Source organism: Mytilus edulis, chromosome 4 (genome assembly GCF_963676685.1).
Source record: "Mytilus edulis chromosome 4, xbMytEdul2.2, whole genome shotgun sequence".
NCBI classification, from domain to species: domain Eukaryota; kingdom Metazoa; phylum Mollusca; class Bivalvia; order Mytilida; family Mytilidae; genus Mytilus; species Mytilus edulis.
The window spans coordinates 16,777,031-16,796,146 of NC_092347.1; the positions used below are offsets into that span (position 1 = coordinate 16,777,031).

Below are 19,116 nucleotides of genomic sequence, written 5' to 3' on the forward strand. Positions count from 1 at the left end.
AATTATATCAAATATGATGCACAGGAACCCAATAATATAACAATTTATGATTTGGAACAGACAAAAAGCAAATGAGGATTTTTTGCAAAGTTAATAATGATTGTAAATACTCAGCCCTCTTTAAACCAAAGGGCAGTGGTTAGTGACACGGTTTTATCTTTACTGACTCGATCTATGACTATTGAACAGTGGTATTCTACTGTTGAGTTTATTTGCCATAAACATCAACAACTGTAAACATATCTATGGAAAAGGAATTGACTCATCAAATTTGCATCGATCAAAAACCAAAACAAAATCAAATGACAAAAGATCAAGTGACAAACAGGGAAAGAACCAAATTCCTAGATGCATTTACAGAAAGCTATTTCAACGCATATAACAACTACTATTCTAATCAGACTAATCAATCAGTATATAGCAAACGGTTTGTAAAATATAAATAAATACATTTCATTGACAGCAGTACTAATGTTAATAACTGTATATCTATACATTATAAATCGCATTAAATATATGAAAACAACAATCATTTTAGAAAACAAATTGTTCTGATAAAGACAATATATATACAATTATACAAGGTATTTAATTTTGCATGTTGATGCAACTATTCTTATAAATTTCTAAAGTTTAAACCTTATGCAGTACTGTGGATATGCTTGTGTGTCGTTAAAAATAACAAACTGAACAGGAGGTTTGCTATCATCTGTAGCCGAATCATAGTTCATCATGGTTCCATCTTGCCTCATTGGTAAGTATCGCATTCCGTCCATACCCTGACGGTGAACACCGGTAAGCACCTTACACATGTATATTGTACGATCAGTTGTTGAGTTATCGTCAGCGTCAATCCCTTTTAGAATTGTAAAACCTGCTTCATTGCTAAAGTATACCCCTTCTCCCCATTTTTCTACAATATAATTTCATTTAAATAACATCATGAGAATTAATGGTCGTGGTATTATATTTTAAATGGAAAGTCTTTCAGTAAATGGCAAAATCAAAAACTCAAACATATCAAATGAATGGATTACAACCTTAATATTCCTGACTTGGTACAGGTATTTTCTTCTTTCGAATAAATCGAACTTTGAAAAATTACAGAGGTTTTGACATTGACTACTACGCCAAAATCAATATATACCCTAAATAAGCGAAACAGACCCCTATTAAAAAGATTTTAAGAAATAAGATACATAGAATTCTTAATAGACAATGGTAACATACGCATTTCCTAAATTTTTATTGTTACAAAAGGTAACAAGAAACCATACAACATAATAGATATACATATATAAAGCTATTTAACCAAGATGCATACTTATCTTAGACCAACCCACTTAAAACAACCTTGTATTTTCGATGAACCATTTATGCACAATATTGAATTATGCATATTGGTGCAATTTTGATGATAGATGTTTACCGAAGTTCAAATCTTAAAAATCGACTGTGAAGTTAAAAATCATTCTTACAAACAAAAATTTGAAAATAAAGTAAATCACATGAGCCCAAAAAGGAACGAGACAAGGTAAGTCGACAGAATAGATTCTTTTCAAAGTCAAAGCATAATGAGACATGCGTTACTTATCGTGTTGCATTCGGACGAGTACACGCAATGCATAGTTTTATCATTTTCATAATGGAACTTATCAGAACATCTCCGGTTACTTAAAGGGTGAATAAAATTGAGAATGGTAATGTCTATACAAGGTTAACTGCTTCAATATACAGCCGAAAATAAAAATTATGTGTCTTAAACTATGAAAACATCTTATTCTTCAATAAATACGATAAGGATAACACAAATTATAAAAATGTTTCTGAATAGCAGAACATTATTTACAATAAGTTTTGCACATAAAGCAAGTGGATGAACCCAAAAAGATTAGTTCTTTTTTTCAAAGAAGGAAAAACGTATGAAATTTATTTTTAGATTTAGATTTAGATTTTTTTTTTTAGAAAATCCTATTTGTCATTGATATATTCATACGTCTGATTTTGTCAGGCTTTATGGACTTTCTCTTTTTCGAATTGACCTTGGGATTTAGAACTTTCATATATACATCTTTTTTTAGTTTCGAATTCGTCAGATTTATTTTCTCTGAAAATGAAATTAATGGGTTCTTTTCTTCATAAAAAAAAATTAACATATTTGAAACGGTATCTTTGAAATAAATGTATTTGTTCTAATCGATACATGTAAACAATTGACACATGTAAACGAGTACACGCAATGCATAGTTTTATCATTTTCATAATGGAACTTATCAGAACATCTCCGGTTACTTAAAGAGTGAATAAAATTGAGAATGGTAATGTCTATACAAGGTTAACTGCTTCAATATACAGCAGAAAATAAAAATTATGTGTCTTAAACTATGAGAACATCTTATTCTTCAATAAATACGATAAGGATAACACAAATTATAAAAATGTTTCTGAATAGCAGAACATTATTTACAATAAGTTTTGCACATAAAGCAAGTGGATGAACCCAAAAAGATTAGTTCTTTTTTTCAAAGAAGGAAAAACGTATGAAATTTATTTTTAGATTTAGATTTAGATTTTATTTTTAGAAAATCCTATTTGTCATTGATATATTCATACGTCTGATTTTGTCAGGCTTTATGGACTTTCTCTTTTTCGAATTGACCTTGGGATTTAGAACTTTCGTATATACATCTTTTTTTAGTTTCGAATTCGTCAGATTTATTTTCTCTGAAAATGAAATTAATGGGTTCTTTTCTTCATAAAAAAAAAATTAACATATTTGAAATGGTATCTTTGAAATAAATGTATTTGTTCTAATCGATACATGTAAACAATTGACATCTATGTATTGAAACGTCCAACAACGCCAGGGACAGAATTGAGGCGTTTTTAAATTGATGTCAAATTTTTATTGAACAATTATGTTCCTAAAAAGAATATAATCTAACTTGTTTCTTGACAGAATATTTTACGTGCTATTGACATATTCCTTTTATGAATGATACGATTTAAATCTTTGAAAGTCATGTGAAACAAGCGTCTCTTAATTTTTATGTTATTGAAATTATTTAACTAATGAGTTCGTTCATATATATACTAAACTAAGTCTTACATGCACGATTTTTATATTTAATAATAACACATCTATAACGTTATAATTCAATATTTTTTTCAGTGGATGTTGATTGCAAGCTAACTAACTTCAAAATTGTTGACGAAGGGTACCAGATCGTGAAATTGATAAACAATGAAAAAGAGCACGTGTAAAGCGTGACAGGTAAGTGAATTGCAAGAGGCTTACAATTTGTTTGAATAGAATCTATGCATTCCCATATGTTTATTAAAATAGTCCTTAACAGTTTGTGAAATTATTTGTTCTTTAAAAAGCTGTTATTTATATTTATCTTCAAGAGCACGTGTGTTAAGATCCTTTCATTACACGTTCCCCCCGCGTTTGCGCTGTAAGGTGGCCAAAGTTATAATGAGATGTCTTGTAATTATGGTCACTGCAGTAGGAAAATATAGGCGAATAAGTGTTTGGGAAGTCAATAATTCAATATAGGTATATTTATGAACATTTTGATAATACAAAGGATTTTCCATAAAAGAATAGCCCACGTACTATTTGATAAGGGACTTTCCGTTTTGATTTTTCCTCGGAGTTCAGTATTTTTGTTATTTGATTTTTTACTTATTTCATTTAGAGTAAAATTTAGCCCTTCATGTATACAAAGCATGTTCACCCTTTTTTTTTAAATTCGAAATTTCGTACGACTTGAGTACGTAATTGAATAACGCCATCTCGAGGGTCATATTCTTAACTAATATGTCAACTAGCATACTACCTTCATATGGGTTGTTGACTTTTGTACCGTCTGGCTTTAGAGCTATCTTCTTTTTCAGTTTAGATTTTTGGTCTGCAATTCATAAAAAAATTTAATGCACTAAATTGACAGTGTTATATGTAGACCAGTTGTAATTACAGTCTTTATATTTGATGTAATAATCTAATTATCATATTTGTTTTTCTGTTGGACATATCATACATATGAGACAATTTATTGGTGAATACACTTAAATGCAACCATCACGCTTTAATCGTCACAATGAGACATATAACATGATTATTCTTCAAGAACATGCAGATTTTGGAGTGTTAAATGTTGAGAAATAGATACACTAAGGAAAATTCAAAAAGGAATGTCCCTAATCAAATGACAAAATCAAAAGCTCAAACACATCAAACAAATAAATAATATAGTCATATTCCTGACATGGTACATGCACTTTCTTGTGTAGAAAATGGTGAATTAACCCTGGTTTTCAAAACAAGCTAAACCTCTCAATTGTATGACAGTCGCATTAAATTCCATTATATTGACAATACATGGCATATCTTTAGAAAAGAAAAGAATGGAACTTTTGTAAATTAAAGCGTAATTTCAAGAAATTCATATAGATATTTGTATGGCAGTCGCATCAAATTTCATTATGTTGACAACGATGTTTGAGCAAAACAAACAGACATGACAGGTAAAAATGTCAAAAAAGAGTTAACATACACTGGACGAATGAATTTGATCTATGACAAAATATAAGTACAATTTTGATATAAAAGAAAAGGTGGAGATGTTAAACAATATAAGAAAGACAACAATAACCTTAGACCAAAACGCGTCGAAGGAGCACTAGCTGTCAAATTCATGTTCACCGATTTGACTCAAATTCTCATATTTGATTTACAACAATTTAAAACATTTATCCAAATTATAAAAAGTCTAAAACAAACAAAAGACCGGACACGATTTCGATAATATATAGCTTCGTTTCGTGAGTATTTTAGTCTAGACGCCATCTAATTAACTGTCGAGTTGACTTCCGATTAAAATATACGCGATATAAACATAAATATAGATATAAATAGAAATCAGACTCGTGCATTTGGATTTTCCTAGTTATGTTTAATTCATATCATACATGTTAATCATCGTGTTTTTTCCTGTATAAGAATGATTTTTTGTGGACCTTATAATCAGTCAATCAAATTATTGACCTTTGTTTCACTTTCAATGTTGACATTCTTTTACTTTTGATAATTAAAACATGCACAATGCATGCGGTACCCATCTTTAGCTTAGTGGTTAAATTGAAGTTCACATGAACACGGATTCAATGAGGTCGAACTATTTCCTTGCAAGTTAATTTTTCGTAATCAATGGGTTTTTTGTAGCTTATATTTACAAAAATAAACCATATTGGCTGCTAAAAGCGATATACTATTTTACTATTTCACTTTCATTGAACAAAAATCATATTTTATATTTTTAATATATCTCGTAGCTAGTGTCCCTTTAAATACAATAACGTACGCAGGTAAATATAATAATTTTGTTGTAAGGAGTACATGGAGTACATAATTGTTTTTACATAATAAATAAATATGTTGTTCATAGTACGAGAACAGAATTGGAAATTTATCGTGATACTAAATACTCGGTGATACATATACAAATAGTGGGACGATATATAACACAAAATAAAACATGTCAACAGATCAAATTAACACGAAAGTATGATTTCAAAGTACTCGTAGTTACCGGAAGCTAGTTAAAAGCCAAACCAATCAATAGTAAAAAAAGCATGCATCAGAGACTAAAATCAACTGAAACATATCCCAGGGATTTAGTCTGTAACACCAGGGACAGTCAAAGAAGACATGACTTGTGCAATGTCCAAATAAAAGTATCAACATGCAATAGGATAGTTAGGGTTTAACTATAATTAAAAATGTAAAAGACGTTTTAGAAAAGTCGATGCTACTGTTTGTGCTCGTGTTGGATGGAAGATGAATACAATATGATGTTGGGGTCATTTCCAAAATTATAAAAACTCTGTCGTTTTTTATTACCTGTATGACCACTGAAATACGTTATTTATAGTGTGCAAGACATAATATGGATGTTGATAATAGCAATCTCATTAATTTTCTAGTTTGTGCCGAAGTATTATGCATGTTTGGCATTGCACAAGTCATGTCTTTTTTTACTGTCCCTGGCGTTACAGACTAAATCCATGGGCTATGTTTAAGTTGATTTTAGTCTCTGATGCATGCTCTTTTTTTACTATTAATTGTTTTGGCTATAGCTATAGAAGCAGGGATGATTTTTTATTTTTCTTCTTTATAACTTCAATTTATTCAATTTGTTTTGTAATATATATACATGTACAATCTATTATCATGTAAACAGGTTTAAGGGTCCTTTATGGCTTCTTGTACAGTGTCAATCAATGATCCGTGTTGAAGATCTTACTTTGACATATAATGGTCTACTTTTACAAATTGTGACTTGGATGGACAGTTTTCTTATTGCACTCATAGCACCACTTCTTATATCTATTATCCTGCTCCTTATTAGTCATGACAATGATATGTTCTAGATATTAAAGCATTTTACTCTGCAATGAGTACAAAAGGGATGAAATTTAATATATGCAGGCACCTCCTTTAATAATTGCTGCATCCTTTGAATATCTTAAATAAGAAGTAAAATAAAACAAATGTTTGCGTCATTAAGCAGATGTTTACGTTATTAAGCAAATGTTTGCGGTATTTCGAAAAGGTTTGCGTTATTTCGCAAAGGTGTGCGTTATCACGCAAACATAAGAAGACATATCAAAAGTCGAGTTATGTGGCACTAATACGCGTCCGTACTATTCCATATAGATTATTATGTATATCAAAACATCATAGTATGTAAAGACAAAATATTATCAAGTAATAATAAAACAACATAACGTAATATCAGAGTTCCACATAAGACACCTGTGGCATTCCATATTAACATATTTGTAAGCGCTCATTCCCCCTCTTAACCTCGGACAGTGGTGTAAGTTGTAACAGTACAATATAAGTAAACACTGTAAAAAATCGGTTAAAAATGGTTTTACTCATTATATTGACAGGAAACAAAAATAAAAACTAACATTAAGACACAAGACACAAAGTACCAATATAAGAGTACTCGCAGTAACTGAAAGCTAGCTCAACGTGAACAACAACGGCTTCCGTATGCATAAATGGGCATTGAATTATTTATTAGTTCTTTATAACTTTGAACTAGCTTTTGGCCATAGTTATTGAGTACTTGATTATCAATCTGAGATAACAGATTTTCAATCCGAGATCACAGATTAGGAATTTGAGAACACGGATTGTCAATTCGAGACCACGGGTTATTTTTGTTTTGTTTGTCCCTTTATGGCTTTCTTATATATGCTGAAATTGAGAATGGAAATGGGGAATGTGTCAAAGAGACAACAACCCGACCATAGAAAAACAGACAACAGCAGAAGGTCACCAACAGGTCTTCAATGCATCGAAAACTCCATTTAACAATTAAATTTTGTTCACAAGACTAATATTAATTTATCTAAGAATGAGTTCATTCAACCTTTTCAGGTTATTAGAAGAATAAAAAATGATCTTCTGCGTACTTTAATAAATACAATTCTTTAGATTGATCTCAGCGGTATAAAAAACGCCCATACAGGTAACAAAAATATTTAGTATCTGTTGAAATATAGTTCACCAAATTCAAATAATATTTTGTCTATTAAAAAGTCTAGCATTTTAATGATGTACCTGTTGCGGGAATCAGTGTTGTTCTTCGCGAAATAAGATTTTTTTTCAATGACCTAAGAGACATTTGTATCTACGTTTCCTATTTTTTGTAGAAAAAAAAACTTTGTTTGATGAGAAATTGAAGTCGATTTTTCAATTGAACATATAAATAGTAGTGTTAATCGTAGACTAATCAATAGTTAAACCTTTTTCCTATTTAAAACTTCCATAACTTACGGTCAGGTAATTTACACGATCTGAAGCAGATGTCTCAAGGTTATGCAATGTATTGATAAAGGCACAATTAGTATACTGATGTTCAGTAGTCATAACTCGATTAATCATAAACAAATCCGGATAACAAACTTAAACCGAGGGAAACACGTCAACTTAAGATAAAACTACTTTACATTCATAGAAACAGACTGTAGATAACAACGGACATAATCCTGAAAATGGAGGATTGCACTTGGTTTAAATTTAGAGGCAATGAGATTGTCTTGCTTTTCTTTGATCAAGGAGTACGATTATCTAGATTTCTCTAGACTGAATTTGAAAAAAAGCAGTATTTACGTCGACTATAATTACTAATGTAAACGTATAACTCGTAGAACAGTACTTACAAAGGTCACCACAGTAACTTCTATTGAACCCATAAAGGTTAATGCTGACAACAGAGGCCTCAAATGCACTATACCATAATTCCTGTTCATTTTTCTTGACAGACGGATTCTGTTTTTCGACTAAACCTTTCTTTGCAGTGTACATCTGATAAAGACTAAGATTTTGAATCCTCTCTATCTAAAATTGTAAAATTGAACAGTTATATAGTTGGGAAACGGATGCAATATCATGTCACTTATTCATAGGTGTTTCATTCCACCTTCTTTCTTAATTTAAAATGTTGAGCTACTTGTGTTTTGTTTGTTTGTTAAATTAACCTGTTCAATAAGTCAAATGTTTTACAAACTGCCGCAAACGTTCCGCAAAGGAGTGGATTTCAAATCAAAAGGGTAATTAGGTGAAATCTTGTTAAATTTTGGTATATTTTAATGACTCGTTTTATTCTTCAATCATCTGCCATAATTATCACGTGTATGCATAACTTTTATCATTCGTTTGGATTCGACATCAGGATATACACAGCTCGCATAATCAACAATTCGACCAAACAAACATCGCCTAGTGTTTTCTACCCGAGTGAATATTTCCGTTGAATAAGATAGATTTTGTAATTTTTTCACATTTTTGAAGCGGAATTATGAGTCACTAAATGTTGAAATGATCCTTCATGTCACCGTGCAAGTGACGTTCATTGTTGTTATATGATCTTGTATATTGATATCATTAAATTTATTGATTTAACTTGACGCGCAATACCAACAGGTCATTTTGCAAACATCACAACCAAATTTATACCTTCCACAAAAGTGTATGGCCTCATATCGGGATCTTTTGTCATCAATGTTTTGTTTATTGCAAATTGCTCTTTTAAATTTAAGAATACGTGCCTATTAATTGTATAAGTATAGACGAGTTGAGGTTTCCATGCGATAAAAGAATTCTACATAACAAACCTTTGTAATTTTAAAAGACTGTTTTTTGAATTTGGAAGCCCACTCTTTTCTTCCACCAAATACAGAGTCAAAGAACTTCTTCTCGATAATTTTATATTCTGGCGATGTATTTATCATTGTAATCACTTTGACGTTATCGGAGCCTTGAACATCCCATAGTGCTGGTGGCTCAAAAGACCCACCAACTCCTATAAATAAAAGGTCTATATTGTACAGTGAATTTGTAAAATCCCTGAAATTTCAGGGACTTTGTATAAACACTGAACTGATTAGTAATTTAATGATATCCCGGATTTTCTCAAGGTGTTTTACAAAAATTATCAAATAATTAAGATCTTTTTTGCAGATTCCCAAATCAAATTCATGGAATTTGTAAAAAAAAGTGATTCTTCTGTATTTTAAAATTCTTATAAAACAGTCGTTACACTCAAATAGTTTGAGGTAACATAAGTCTTTAATATTAATACTAAATGAGCAATTTTCATCAAACAACTGACATCCTTTGAAAAATGATCGGCAGATATGTCTCTACATCAAGAGGAAACTAAAGCTTATTTTGATAATTGTAGGACATAAAATTGTTACACATAACCAATAATAAATAACAGATTTAAAGGCTGCATCAATTAACAATTGCATATCTGTTCGACAGGCAGTTATGTGATGGACAAGATTATCAATGTGAATATTCTGAGAAAAAAAATCGATGTGAACGTAATATGCTTCTGTCGTAAAGCACAGTAATTGTGTAACAGTTGATGTCACCCACTAAACATGCATACAAAAATTAGTAAATTGTAGTTTAAATATAAGTTAATATTCCTTCTATTTATAACCACTGTACTATCATTTAGAAAATGTCTTTAATTTAAAAACATTGGTACATTAGGACATCTTAGAACCGAGAAAGTTGAAGAGGGCTTTAGGTTTGCGCTCTGTTCGTCTGTAGTCTGTCCATTTGTCAGTTCAGCAAATTAGATCCCACATTGTGTATCCTGCTTGAAGATATTGATTTAATATGTGTAAAGTTAAAATCATAGATAATGTCTGAATTTGGCGGTTCGTGTTTGACAATTTAATGCAGAGCTATTGTCCATGAAGTAAAACAAAAATCATTCAAATAAGAAGTTTTCCACATTTTATTTAGTCATGCTTAAATATTTTTATTTGACGATCAGTATATACTCTTATCGTGACTAATTACAGATTAATTTCGAATTTTTGTCTGGTCAAATGATTTTGTGCAGAGTTATGGTCATTAGAATTAGAAAATTCATTAAAATAATCTGTTTACCTTACCTTTTTCGTCATGCCTGATTATATTGACTTGATTTTATTTCTTATATATATTTTACACCATGACAAATTATAGATCAAGTTAGAAGTTAGTGCCAGTACAGGAACCAATAGGGGACTATGTAACGACAGGCAATACTCACAGCTAGCATAAATTTGAAAATGGAAATGGGGAATATGTCATAGAGATAACAATCCGATCAAAAATGCTTGTTTAATTTAGATTAGAAAAAACACATTTCTAATTTCAAATTTATACTTGAAATCACTGGCAATATTTTTAGTGATTTTCCACAATGATTTTTAAAAAATCACTGAACTTTCAGGGATTTTACAAAATCATTGAAACTGTTAGTAGTTTTACAAATTCATTAATTATTCCAGGGATTTTACAAAATCCCTGATTTTACAAATTCACTTTAATATATATAAGATATCTGATTGCCATGTGAAAAAATATGTAAATGAATAAAACAAATAGAAATTGTTCACAAAAAGAATGGGTACCACCATCTATATTCTTTTAGTAACATATGTTATTGTTAATGATGAAGTTCTTAAATTTACATGATAATCTATGAAAGAACGTTTTTAACCACTTGTGATCTTTTGCATTCATCATTGACTACATTCTAGCAAGTGTCTAAACCGACGATATACATCAAGTTAGCACTGTCCATTCAATTTTTTTTTACTGATAATTTTATATAATATTTGACTGATACACATATCAATATCATTTCTTTCTCTATATTGACTAAAACAACAAAACAAATTCTTATTCACAAATTGGCCTTCTACAACTGTTTAATATTTACTGGGTCATTCTAGTGTATTTCAAATATATATATTGTCAACAGAAACTTTTAAAAATCTTGTTTTATAGACTTTCCAACTATAGTTTTAGCTAAGATATGACCTCCATAAATACTCTGTGTGGTTTATTCGATGTAAGAACAGTCGGAGACCCAGTATCGACATTAAATCACCGAGTTTACGTAGGATGTAGGACAAATATCTTTAAGTTACAAACCTTGCAGCTTTTCTCTTCGCAAAACATCTACTTTATTAGATCTGTCTTTCTTTAAATATTCAGTCATTTCTCTTAGTACAATAACGTATTCTTCTCCCTGATCGTCTTTGAATTCAACCTCTGTCCGTCCAGAATCTCCTTTATAAGCGGTTTCCAAGTGCATGTTTATCATATCAGGATATTCATCTAAAGTTGGAAGTCCTTTATCATCAACATCCTACAATATTTAAGAAAGCATGTTTTCAAGAATGCTTTATTTAAAGGCAATTGGACGTATTTCTGCTTGTTAAATATCCATAGTCAAATTAAATATTTGATGAATATTTAGGTTGAGAACATTATATGTATGAGACAAGAAGTAGATTCTGCAGTTTACAGATACAGTTAAGTCGGCCTCATATCTCGACTAACATCTAGAAATTGACGATGAGGGACGGTTGAAAACAAAACTTTACGATAAAAAAGATGATTTCAGCTTAAACTTTCCATTTCTAAGTAGCAATATTCCAGCAGCACCTGCATACGGGATATATATCTCCCAATCGATACGATATTTCCGAGTTTGTATTTCCTATCATGATTTTCTTGAAAGAGGTTGCTGCTCACAAGGAAGCTATTAAACCAAGAGTTCCAAATGGTGAATTTGAAATCATCCCTTCGTAAATTTTACGGACTCCATCACGAGTTGGTTGATCGTTATGAAACCGTTTCACAAATGATATCGGATATGTTCCTTACGTCGTAACTACAATCCCCTTCCCTTTCATGAATGTGACCTACCGAATTAGACTATTTGCCGGATTTGTTTTCACATAAGCAACACGATGGGTGCCACATGTGGAGCAGGATCTGCTTACCCTTCTGGAGCACCTGAGATCACCCCTAGTTTTTGGTGGGGTTCGTGTTGTTTATTCTTTAGTTTTCTATGTTGTGTCATGTGTACTATTGTTTGTCTGTTTGTCTTTTTCATTTTTAGCCATGTCGTTGTCAGTTTATTTTAGATTTATGAGTTTGACTGTCCCTTTGTTATATTTCGTCCCTCTTTTAGGTCGACTGAGGTGAAAGGCGGGGAAATTCTAAAAATTTAAACTTGCAACAGGCCATCTAAGTTGCTTCAATTATTTTTCTTCAACGTGCAAAAAGCAAACACTAACCGACACAAGTCAATGGATTTAACGACTGTTCAGTAAATGATTATCCAGTTTATGTTTGTTCACAAATTATTTCAAGAAAGAATGCTTCCCTAACTTGCATTACTTTACTGTATATTAATACAATATATAAAAATATTAATTATGGCAACAAAACATATAGTTTATTATGATTACAACTATGTGATGATAACAAAAGAACAACAGAAAACTACAGATGAGTCTTTTGTAGACGAAACGCGCGTCTGGCGTATATATAAAATTTGAATCCATGTATCTATGATGAGTTTGTCTACCACAAAAGGAAACGCCATCATACATAGAAACGGACTAGAGACACGTTCCTAACATTGTGCAGGACATTTAAAAAAAACGAAGGTTTGAACCTGGTTTTATGACTATCAAAACCACAAGATTAAGGAAGTTCGCTGCTCAGTTTCAAAATAAATAGCTTTCCATAACACTAGTATATATTGATATGGGATTAGTTGAAGAATAAAAAAATCCAAAAAAAAATATAGGGATCAATGTGCTAGTTTTCGAGATATTAGATATATCAGAGGATTTCGAAAATCTGACAAAAATTTCAAAACATAACAAGCAAACATCCTTAAATACCTCTAAAATGACAACCTCACGTAACAGGAATACAGTACAATCAAACACAAGAACACTTAACACAGAAAAATACATAAATAAATAAACTTATAGTACATTACAACATGTGTAAACCGCAGTATAGCAACGACCAACTCCCATGAATTTACGACAGCAAAACCTGGATACCACACACGAAATATTACCTGAGCGTCATATGAATGGATCAACATAACAAATAATGACGTATGTTTTTTGTATACATTTTATATTATCACAGTAAAATTTGAAAAAAAAATAATTCTTTAACATCTAGTTGTAAATTAATAAGAAAATATTTTGTATCTTTTAAAATTTGTTTTGTTGGTAATACTTACCTTTAAATACCACTGGACTTGTTCTTTGATAATAGCGGCCTCTGCTTGACAATGCCGAGTGTGGTTAAACTTTCTAAGAGCATCAAAAATATCTTGCTTTGCATTCATTACTTCGTCAACAAGACCTTTTATGATAACGTCACATTTCACCGTGTCTACTGTCATTATTACTGCATGCCTATTTTCAACTGCTTTTAAATAGTCGGCCTAAAAGACAGTGTATGATAAAACAGTTTTCACACAGAATCGTTTAGCACCTTAATTAAAAACAGTTACATTTGGAAACATGTATCATCTTTCTATGTTAATTTGGTTGTCTTAGAGTTTTGAAAAAAAATTCATAATCATTTTATCACAATAACATCATTCTATGAACTTTACAAACAAAATGTATCATCAATCATGTAAATACAGATGCACTGACTTCTGCAAGGCAGATGGTACCATAAGAGGCAGAACATCCACCTTTTGTGATATCGATCACGTAGAAGTTTAACCACATTACTTACTTCATTTTGTGTTATGTTTGCGATGACACTGTCATGTTGTTTCTCTGTCTGATACTTTTCTGATATTGCTTGCTCCAACATCGTCTTAGCCACACTTAAATCATTTCCGGATTGAAAGTAGATTGTAAATGATACAGACGACTGGTTAGCATTCTCAACAACTAAACAAAACAACAAAGATATTACTGTGGACTCATCAATATTCGTTGGATACCAATTTCGTGGATTTCGTGGGTACAGGAAAGCAAAGCCCCGAATTTAAATGTTCAACGAATTACAATTTTGTAAATAACTGTATGCAGACTTTGCCGAAATCACGAAATTAGATATCCAGAAAATGCAAGTTTTCCTCAATCTACGAAAATTGGTATCCACAGCATTCATAAATCAACAGTGGAATAAATGATAATTTTGACCTTAGGCTACTTCCCTTATAATCTAGACGACCTTTTTCAGCAGCATTTAATTAAGGGATTTCGCTTATCGATTTCAAAGTAATTAACTTTTCAAAACACTAGTTTATATTGATAGAAGATTAATAAAGGAATCCAAAGAGCAAAAAAAAATTATATAGGTCACCGTGCTTGTTTTAGAGATATTAACCATTGAAATTTTGGCGGAAAAATATTCTCGCTTTATTATTGACAAATTAAAGTTCTCAAAAACTATTAAAAAATAATTACAATTTTATAAGACTTTTACAGATGACTTATCATTATACATGTAAAAAAAAATTACAAAAAGAAAAATGTTGGTCATCGGGCAAATTTTTTCAAGGCATTCAAATGGATAAAACCAGAGGATTCCAAACATCTGACAAAAAAACCATAACATGACAAGCCAGCTTCCTTAAGTGTATGTTGATAGATATGTGTGTTTGTATTTCAAGACATTGTATTAGAACAAAATGTCAAATTTCTACCTTGAAATACAATGATTGCCATACCGTTTTGGTCGAAAACGGGATTGTCCGTATTAAAATTATCGGTAAGCATTTTTTCTGTTGTTAATAAAACTATAAATGCAATTGTTGAAAGTTGAAGGATTGTAATTGTGTCTTTCTTTTCACCTTTTGGTTTACTATCGCCATGTGCTTAGTATCGATATTCCTTATAAAAGTAGATAACAGGTCATTCGGTGTCTTTTTGCTGTCATCCATTTCGTCTGTAACATTAATAGATGTTGGAAAAAGTTCCAAAATAGAGAAAATCAATGAGAATGAATGACATAGAAAATCCGTTTACAGTTGAAACATTTTGGTCAGTTTTTGTAGGTACAGTGTAGAAGAATGTTAGATATACCAAAGTCCAAGAATTAAGACATGGCTAGGTATGAACTATTGTGTGTGTTTTCCATAATAAATCTGTAGGCATGGTCATTGACAAAATTTTTGATATTTTTGTCATCAAATAATTTACCGGACACTGTTTTTGTCGATATGCTACTTTATCGTATATGGTCCTATATAATTGCGTACTAACCTACATCTGGGATTTGCAAATGTTGTTCTTGAACTCTTTTCTGTCTTAAAGCTAAATTGCCTTTTGGCAATGAATAGCGTTCCATTTTGTCTGATTTTAAAGAAAAACGTACTGCTTTTAGCATAGGCTGCACCATTTTATCTTGAAATATTATTAAGTAGATGTGTTGTAAATGAGTCGTTTGTCCCTCTTTAACAAATTCTAAAATTGATTCTGCGATAACCTTCCCCATTAATTCCTCTCTTGGTCCTTGGGCTCCTAGAAATATTGATTTGAAGCATATTTTTAAATTCTATATGATGCGATAGATTGGTAATTTAGATTTGAAATTATATTTCTATTATGATTGGAACAACCATTATTAACACTACTGGTAACAGATAGAGGCACCAGTAGTATACCGGTGTTCAAAGGTCATCAATTGATTAAGAGAAATCAAACAAAAACCAAGGAAAACACATTAAATATAAGAGTAAAACAAAGGAACAACAGGAACACCGAAGTTCAACAAAATCAACATTCATATAAACGAACTATTTGAAAACAACTGCCATATTACTGACTCGGCACAGGACATTTTAAGAAAAAGTGATGGGTTGAACATACGTACAGTCAATAGCTTATTTATAGATAGAAAGTTTACTTTAACAAGATTCATTTTTGAAAACAATAGTTCATTTCAAAATATATATAAAAAATAAAATTACCTGTTCCCAAAGCCGGCAAGGAAAGCGTCTTCAGTTGTTTTCTCTCTGCTTTGTACAATGATTTCTTTATAACGGATTTCCAATCATCTGGTCTTTGTTTTGAGCAAACATGGAAAATAAACTTGGAAGGGAGACCACAGCCAGATGTTGTAATAATTTCATGCCATGCCATTTTACCTTCTATAAATATTCAGATGCCAATTTATACAAATTGCAAGATGCTCTATAATCACATGTTTATTTAAATAAATCAAGCACATCAGTAAGCAGTTTCATTTTTCAATTTTATTAAGGAGTTTCATATTTATTCTTGTATATGATGAAACATTGATTTATTTTGAAGCGTTGTTTGATGAAAAATCATTTACATTTTAGTTTCTATTTTTTGTTTATCATTCTTTAAATGTGCAAATGAATTGTCAAGCATTGTTGGAAAAGCTGTGATATTTCCTCGTGTAATATGATGCTAAGAAAAAAGTAAAATCACAAAAATACTGAACTCAGAGGAAAATCAATTTGGAAAGTCCATAATCACATGGCAAAATCAAATAACAAAACGCATCAAAAACGAATGGACAAGAACTGTCATATTCCTGACTTGGTACAGGCATTTTCAAATGTAGAAAATGGTGGATTGAACCTGGTTTTATAGCTAGCTAAACCTCTCACTTGTATGACAGTCGCATCAAATTCCATTATATAGTCACCGATGCAAGAACAAAACAAACAGACATAATAGGTAAAAATGTCAAAAATAGGGGTACAGCAGTCAACATTGTGTTATCATCTTAATCACTACCTTTTTGTAATGCACTGCGTGCTTCGTAGTATCATAAATTACAACACTTTTTGTTTATTGTTTTAGTTTTACTAAGTGTAAATTGGGAACAAACGTTTGTTTTGGGTTTAAAAACTACCCCTATTCATAAATTGATTTATTCGTAAATCCCTTACCATTGCATTATTTTATAGAAAAATCAACATCAATTTGTTTAGTTCCCAGCTATTAGATAAAAAGAGAAAATTATAGTTTTTAGACAAATTACCAGAAGATGAAGATGTATGTATGACCCATTGACATACATCTGTACCAACTGTTCTATTTCTCCGTGAAATTGCACTCCATATATAGGTGAAATTTAACAATAGCTTCATATATATTACGTATAACTTTAAATAGGAAGAGACCCCTCTCCCTCTCCCCCTTGTCCGCTTATCAAGCTGTATGTGTTTTCATCGCGATCTGAAAGAGCTAATATAATCTTCAATCAGATTTCGAGTTCTCATATTGTTATGCGTCTCGTTTATTTCTTTCCCTTTCTGTAAGGCTCTGTAATTTATTTATCCCCACCAAGACATCAGTCGGTATTTATTTTAACGTTATAATTTCATGAAAATAATAGTTTTGCAACGTGAAGAGAAGCAAAAGATAAACTCATTTATTGGTAAATATTTCTGAATCTTACTTTTGTCTGTACATTCAGACTGAAGCTTCTTTGTGTTGCACCTCTGGTATATTTCTCTCGAAAGGTTACCTGAAGACAATTCACATTTATTTGTATAAACATTCATGAATTTCTCAAAAACAATTAACCATATTTAGACTGTGTGTTCACAAATAAATGTTCAATGAAAGTGTTTCTGTTTTTGTTTTAAAGATATAAATAGACAAATAAAAAACGATTCAGCACTTATCCATATTTACAGCACGTTTCAGAAAACAAATATCATTTTCTAAAGTTTGTCTACTATTATTGCCTTTATGAACCATTTGTTAGCTACCATATTTTCCTTCCAGGAAAATATCAGTTTTATGTTAACATGACACCAAACCAAAAGGTTTAACAAAAATGAAAGAATAGACTTTTGAATAGATCAACAGAATATAATGATCTAAATTCTCAGAAGGGATGCGACGAAACAAAGAGCGTAAAACTAACATAACTCAAGGATGATCGTTTCTCTGTTTCAAAATAACAAGCATTATAAAAGACTGTTCTTTAATGATAGTATATAGACACAGAACCAAAAAGTAGGAAAAATTCAGGTTATGTGCGCGTGTTTTCGAGATATAAGCCATTGAAAATTTGGCGGAAAACGATTATCTCTAGATTTCTCATACTTTTAACATTGGTCGCTTTCTTGTTTCAAAAACAATTAATAAATACCAAGGATTTTAATAAGACTTTGTTCTAGTCACATGGGTTTTGTTTGTAATCAAGATATCAAGATATACATGTTCGCCTGGTAAAAGAATTGAGGATGTATGATCAATATTCTTGATAAGGAATTACTTCATTTTCCAGACAGGAACATACCAAGTTTAGGCAGGCAAATAACATTCATGTTTTCTATAAACTGTTCTTTGACAATTTACGACCCATGCAATCTATAATAGGCATGCCATTCATCATAGCAACGTGGGACAAATATGCGAAATGTTTTGAATAAGTCTCTAGTGGACACCATAGTATGCAGAAAGTATAATGCAAAAGTATTTTTGCAAAAGGTTAAATGGCGATTTTACAGCAACAATAATTGATAACCGAAATCACAGTTTTAACACTTATTTTGATTTACTTAAAAATGTACTTTACCTTTTGTAAAATCCAATTCTTCATTTGATCCATACAACACGGCATCACACGCTTTTGACAAAATATCGCCTTTCTCGACAGATAACTGTAAATTTCCTATTTGAAACACTGAAATGATAGTCGAACAAATTATAATGAAATTTAAATGGTCAAAGTATAAGTCATATGTTTAT

The 19,116-nt window shown here is 31.0% G+C and overlaps 1 protein-coding gene across 2 annotated transcripts in view; it reads right to left on the reverse strand.

Annotated features, from left to right (window-relative positions):
* Positions 1-516: 516 nt before the first annotated feature.
* Positions 517-19,116, reverse strand: part of LOC139521718 (protein mono-ADP-ribosyltransferase PARP14-like) — a 29,074-nt gene continuing 10,474 nt past the window's right edge. Inside the window, exons 10-20 of one of the 2 annotated variants that reach the window (XM_071315276.1) lie at positions 18,944-19,051; positions 17,813-17,881; positions 16,347-16,526; positions 15,640-15,897; positions 14,159-14,319; positions 13,650-13,856; positions 11,525-11,741; positions 9,196-9,383; positions 8,242-8,419; positions 3,843-3,914; positions 517-913 (exon numbers count right to left, since the gene is read on the reverse strand). In XM_071315276.1, the coding sequence (XP_071171377.1) occupies positions 627-913; positions 3,843-3,914; positions 8,242-8,419; positions 9,196-9,383; positions 11,525-11,741; positions 13,650-13,856; positions 14,159-14,319; positions 15,640-15,897; positions 16,347-16,526; positions 17,813-17,881; positions 18,944-19,051 (1,925 nt within the window). In that variant the 3' untranslated portion in view covers positions 517-626. Of the gene's footprint in view, positions 914-3,842; positions 3,915-8,241; positions 8,420-9,195; positions 9,384-11,524; positions 11,742-13,649; positions 13,857-14,158; positions 14,320-15,639; positions 15,898-16,346; positions 16,527-17,812; positions 17,882-18,943; positions 19,052-19,116 lie in introns of those variants that run through there. The other variant, XM_071315277.1, reaches the window with a different exon arrangement.